This window comes from Palaemon carinicauda, chromosome 7, assembly GCF_036898095.1.
Source record: "Palaemon carinicauda isolate YSFRI2023 chromosome 7, ASM3689809v2, whole genome shotgun sequence".
Taxonomy (NCBI): domain Eukaryota; kingdom Metazoa; phylum Arthropoda; class Malacostraca; order Decapoda; family Palaemonidae; genus Palaemon; species Palaemon carinicauda.
The window spans coordinates 106,701,141-106,707,469 of NC_090731.1; the positions used below are offsets into that span (position 1 = coordinate 106,701,141).

A 6,329-nucleotide genomic window follows, 5' to 3' on the forward strand; every position below is an offset into this window, starting at 1 on the left:
TAACCGCCGGCCGCTTGCTGATGATGATGACTGCTTGTCGCTTGTGGCCGCATCCTCTCTTATCGATACATCTCGTAGGCTTTAACTCTTCGGGGTTATTGCTGATACCATAACTTTGGGAACAACAAAGCTCTCAGAACTTCACGAAGCCAGGTCTTTGGGGATGTGTGCCCCATGTTTTTCACCTCTTCCAAGGGATAAACTACTTGTAGGCTATAACTTTTCAGGGTTATTCCTACATTGTGCCTCAAAAAGCCTGTGGAGCTTTGTGAGGCCAAGTCCTTCGCTACATGTGTCTCATGGTTTTAACATATTACGAGGGAGAAACTACTTATAGGCTGTAACTCTTTGGAGTTATTAACTACATCATGCCACTTGGGCCACAACAGAGCTCATGGAGCTTCGTAAGTACAAGCACTTCAGGACCTACGCCTCATGTTTCAACTTCTTGCAAGGGAGAAACTGATGGTCCTTAAGTCTAGCACACCCTTTTTTATTAACATAAGGCTACTCATCATTCCCTTTTTGGGGGATGTATGAGCATAAGAAATATAAAGGACTTTAGTTTAGCAAAGAATTCATTCGCAGTATTGTGCACCCATCCACTGTGCCGTAGCTAGGTGGGTTGGCAGGCTTCTCTGCATAAAGAAGGTTTGCAAGCAACCCAGTTTGCTTACCTTAGTACCCATGACGGGTTGGCAAATGCTCTCCTCATCAGCGTTCCCTAGTATCAGATAGCGTTCGCTAATTCTTGCTGATATTCGTGCATATGCTCTTTGAAGTACTCGCAACACGGGCAAGGAAGATTATATTTTGCAGGCCTCTAGTCCCAAAGGAATAGTGTTAGCTTTTTCGTATGTTTACAAATGATATCAAGGCCTGGCCCCAAGGCGGCCAGACACGCGTTTGCAGCTTCACATTAGTAATCTGAACCCACAAGGTGGGCACGCAACCTTTGAATACTGACATAGATATGATCGCTACGGTAGCTGTATTTCAAAGAGTCAAAAGTTTTCATATATCAATTATGTTGAATTTTCCCGAATTACCAAATGAATTTTATCCAATTCTCACCACAAAAACTTTTGTATTAAAGTGTAGCTCTAAATATCAATGTAGTCCTGAAGAAGGGTTGTGAAGTTATACAAAACACGTGTTGACACCAAACAATAAATGGAGAAAAGTGAAGGTTATCCAGAAAACTATCTGCAGGATGATCTGTCCAAGGAGAAGCTGACATCAATTTTTGGATGCCACTGAGATATTGTCCATTATATATATATATATATATATATATATATATATATATATATATATATATATATATATATATATATATATATATATATATATATATATATATATATATATATATATATTATTATTATTACTATAGAAGCTACAACCCAAGTTGGAAAAGCAATATGCTATGAGTTCAAGGGCTTCAACCGGAAAAGATAGTCCATTGAGGAAAGGAAATAAGGAAATAAATAAACAATATGAGAAATAATGAACAATCAAGACAAAATATTTCAAACACAGTAATAATATTCTTCTTCTTTCTCTACAAGCTTGCTCCTATGTGGGCACTGTAATGGTTCTTCAACACATTTTTCCATTTCCTTCGGTCTAGTGCATCTTCCTCGATCAATCCTAACTCCCTCACATCTTCTTTCACAGTCAATCCATCGAAATTTAGATACATCCAACCTTCTCCCACAGGTAGTCCCTTATCCATCATCTTCCTTATCGGATGATCTTCCTCTCGTCTCTTTGTATGTCCATACCATCTAAGTCTACTTTCTCTCACCTTGGTTGAAGCTGGTGCTATTTTGAGAGTGTCTCTAAAATGTTTGTTCTTTACTATATCCTTTCTATTAAGTCCACATTGCCAGCTCAACATCCTCATCTCAGTTACATCAATCCTGTTCTTATCTCTCCTCTTACTTGCATATGTTATGGATGAGTACAACACTGCCGGCCTAACCATTTTGCGGTGGATCTTGCTCTTTAGCCTAATTGGCATCCCACGATCACACAGCACCCCGCTTCACTGTCGAGCATTATTATTTCTTTTTTCTCAAATCCAGAGAGAGAGAGAGAGAGAGAGAGAGAGAGAGAGAGAGAGAGAGAGAGAGAGAGAGAGAGAGAGAGAGAGAGAGAGGTAGTTAGTGTAATGATTATTTGTCTTGAGAAACTCTTGGTATAATTGAAGCTGTTTGTTTATATTTTTATAGCTAGGTTAGGGCGGTGGTGAATATCTTAGCCGAATGTTTTTTTTTTTTTTTTCTATTTTACTGTAGCCAGAGGCAGTTGTGTGTGTGTATGCTGGATTATTATCATTTTTTTTACCAGCTTGGAAGTATTCATTTATTTCAATAGTAAGTACAATTTAATTTACCTTTGCTAGGAGCAATTTTGAATGATAAAAACAGTTTATTATTTATCTCTGATAATCGTGCGATAGTTTAGTTAGCTAGTAGTGTTCTTAAGTGTTTTTTTTTTCTTTATTTTCAGGCCGCAATTCCTCCTTTGGAGAGATTGTTTTTTTTTTCTTGAATGTCATCCTTATCACTAACAAGCCAGTGAAAGGATCATCTTTAACCAGCGAGTAATTGAAATATTCGGTCCGTTGCCCGTAGAGTTTTCAGTTTTTTCGCGATTTCGAAAAATTTAACTTGCCTAAAACTTTATTTTTCTTGTGTTATTGAGACAAACACCTGAAATCAAGCACCTATCAACAGCTGAAGGCCACTATCGTGTGTCTGCAATGGCAGCTAGAGGTTCTTCCTCCATCCCTACCTCCTCCCCTCAAACTAGAGTGGGGAAGGGAAAGATAAAAAAGCCTAGGGGTCTCACCTTAAGGAGCCACAAGAACCTCCCTAAGACTCCTGTTACCGAACCAGAACCTGTTGCAGGGACCTCTAGAGACCTCCAACAAGATACCTTGGAACGCCCAGAAACCCCAGATGAAGTAGAAGACGACGAAGAAGACCACCAGGACACTGAGGACAACCCCACCCAACAGTCACCTGCACTCCAATCCCAGGACAACACCTCTAATCCTGCCAAGTTTAGACTGACTTCATGACCTAACACGATCTCCTATGCTGCTGTTGGTGCCATGGAGGCAAGCAACCCACACCTCAATATGTCCTAATCGCAGGGGACAGCTGGTCATCTCTGCACAGGATCTACCCACCAAGATCTTCCTAGAGCAGCAGGAGAACGTGTGCAAGCTCGACTACACCAACAGGCCAACCACCATCATCATTGTTTATGATCTTGACCTCCCACTTGATCCCGTGCTCCAACACTCCTTCATTCTTACTGCTAAGAGATGTGAGGGAAAGGCCGGAAGGAGATCTCACAAGATGGAGGCAGTCTTCAAGGGACCTCGCCCTTCTCAGGTCTCTTTCGGCCTCTGGAGCACCTTCTGCACCGAGGAGTATTTTAAGGATCCTCTTAGATGGTTCCGCTGCCAGAAGTTTGGCCACCACAAGGACCGCTGCACTGGGCCAGAGATCTGTGGAGTGTGTAGCAGCAGGCAGCACCCTACTGCCTATTGCATTGCCAAGCACAAGGCTGGATACCACACCACCGCCCATTGCCCGAATTGCAGAGGATCTCATCATGCTTGGCATGACAGATGTCCCTTTTAGCTTCAGCGGATTGCAGACCGTCATGGTGCAGATCGTCACTACAATCTTCATCCACGTCAGAAACGTCGAACACAGCAACCTCCAATCAACCACACCCCTCCACCAATCAACCGCACCTCCCAACTAAATCCTAATCCCTCCAGACATGCCATTCCTGAACTTCCTTCTCCTCCAAGGCTTCCTCCTGCACCTAAACTTCAACGTCCTCCCAAACCTCCTCCAAAGTCAAGAAAATCCCCATCCCGCACTCCTTCCACTCCTTCACCTCTAAGATTCACCTCTCATCCCACTGTCCCACAGCCCAAAAAACCTTCCTCATCCATATCCGCTCCTGCAACCCACACACCCAATTCCTATCAGTCCTTAAGAGAATTACCAAGTCTACCTAGTTCCGCTGTCAGAAGCCAACCAAGCACCTCACGCCCTGCCAAACCATCCTTAAATGTTGACAGTAATATATACAACCTTTCTGCTTGCCCCATGGATGCTATTCTAGCAGCCATTGGTAATATACTTCGCAGTTTTCTGCAATCCCGTAAAGTAAAGCTCACTCAGAAGTCTCTTGACGACTTCATTTTTGAAAACGCCGCCCTTGAACTCACCGCTCAATTCCCTTCATAGACCCTTCCACAAACGATCCTAACACAACCACTCACAACAACCAAAACTCCCACCAAAACACCCAGGTGAAAGTGCTCTAATGGAACGTGTGCGGCCTATGAAACAAGTTTGCATTCCTGCAATCCCAAATTTCAGTGCAAAACCCCAATATAATTGTACTGCAAGAAACACTGCTCAATGAGAACATACCATTTGCGTTTTCAGGATACAAAGTATACTCTACGTATCTTTCACCAACAACAACCGGACTAACAACTCTTGTTAAAAGCAGCATTCCCTCGAAAATAGCACCGAGCATTGACTGTGGGACAGAGAGTGATATCCCTGCTTGCTACAACTCTCACAGTACATAACATCTACAAATCCCCATCTAAAAACATCAATGCTGAGGCACTTTTTGCCGCCACCTCCGAGGATAACACAATAATTGCAGGTGATTTCAAAGCCCATCACCCGTTCGTTAACTCAGTATATGCAGCAAATCAAACAGACAGACACTTGCATGCCTTACTGCAAGAATATCCGGATTTAACACTCCTCAACAATATTACAGAAGCTACCCATCTAAGAGGAGAACGCCTAGACCTCACCTTCCTCTCTAGGGTCATACAAAGAGGCGCTAGATGGCAGCTGCATCCTGTATTAACGAGCGATCATATTGCCATAGAAATCAAACTCGAAATGAGCAATACCCCCTCCTCCTCCACCCCCCAAAAGGTGGAACCCACACTTTGCCAACTGGGAAAAATCCGAAACAACTATGACAGAATTGGCTCTGGAATACATAAAAACTCTTCAAAATGATATTTCCACCCTATCACTCGATTTCAACAAACAACTAGATGCAGCTGCAAGTGTTTCCATGTCCCAGAAAAAAAACACTGACAGGAAACACGCCGACGCCTGGTACTATAACAGCCGCATCAAAAAAGTGAATGCCAGAATAAATAGGACCAGAAAACTTCTTAGAAGACACAGAACTGATGAGCTCCATGATTTACTTGTGCAGATCATCAAACACTCTGTGCAAGTATCACTGGAAGTCAAAACGGATAAATGGTACTCATGGTGCTATGAAGTCAACTTCAGCACATCCCTAACCAAAATGTGGGGCTGGTTCAACAAAGTCTCTGGGAAGTATAATACACCCAGAGTCACACACCCAGGGCCATTAGCTGAAGCCAACAAAATTGCCAACAACTTTGCTGACAGAGCTAAAAGCACCAACCTACCTCTGCAGACAATAAACAGGCAGAAAACACTGCTCCCAATCAGGAATAATATCATTGAAGCTGCCTGCAACATGGTAGATGATACAGACAGCCCCTACACCATGAAGGAACTAAACACGGCCCTTGCAAGAGACAGAAAAGACACTGCCCCTGCAGCCGACCTCATCACATACAGTATGCTGAGGAATATGGGAAGCCACGCGAAGTTGGTGTACTTGCACTTGATTAACAGAACACACACAGATAGACTACGCCCAATTACATGGAACCAACAGGACACTAAACCCATCCCAAAACTCAAGGAACCAGACACCTACCGAACCATAGCTTTGATTAGCTGCACCGAGAAAGTAGCTGAGAGAATGGTTCTCAACAGATTGCAGTGGAAAATAGGCCAATTACATCACCGCCTATATGCCTACAGGAGCGGCATAGGCACTCAAGAATGTATCACGGATGTCCTTACAACAATTAATGACAAAAAAGCCTTTGTCATATTCCTCGACCTAGAGAAAGCCTTTGAGCTAGCCAGCTCACCAGCCATTCTCTTTACACTTGTAGAAAAAAAGAGTAAAAGGACATCTACTGGCCTGGACTCGAAATTACACATCAAATCGAGAAGCCAGAGTCACCTTCCAAGGAAAAACAACCGATTTCATCCCCCTAGAAAACGGAACACCACAATAAGGAGGCATTCTAAGCCCCTACCTCTTCTATCTACTAATGGAGAACCTAGCCACTCTAAACCTCCCAAACGGAGTGGAAATCTTCATATAAGATACGTCATATGTATCATATGTCCAAACAAAGCACA

At 43.0% G+C, this 6,329-nt stretch overlaps 1 protein-coding gene across 1 annotated transcript; it reads right to left on the reverse strand.

The window, feature by feature from the left end:
- Positions 1–1,564: 1,564 nt before the first annotated feature.
- Positions 1,565–1,990, reverse strand: LOC137644473 (uncharacterized). Its single transcript, XM_068377448.1, has one exon. The coding sequence runs from the start codon at positions 1,988–1,990 to the stop codon at positions 1,565–1,567; it is 426 nt and encodes a 141-aa protein (XP_068233549.1).
- Between the last annotated feature and the right edge of the window lie 4,339 nt (positions 1,991–6,329).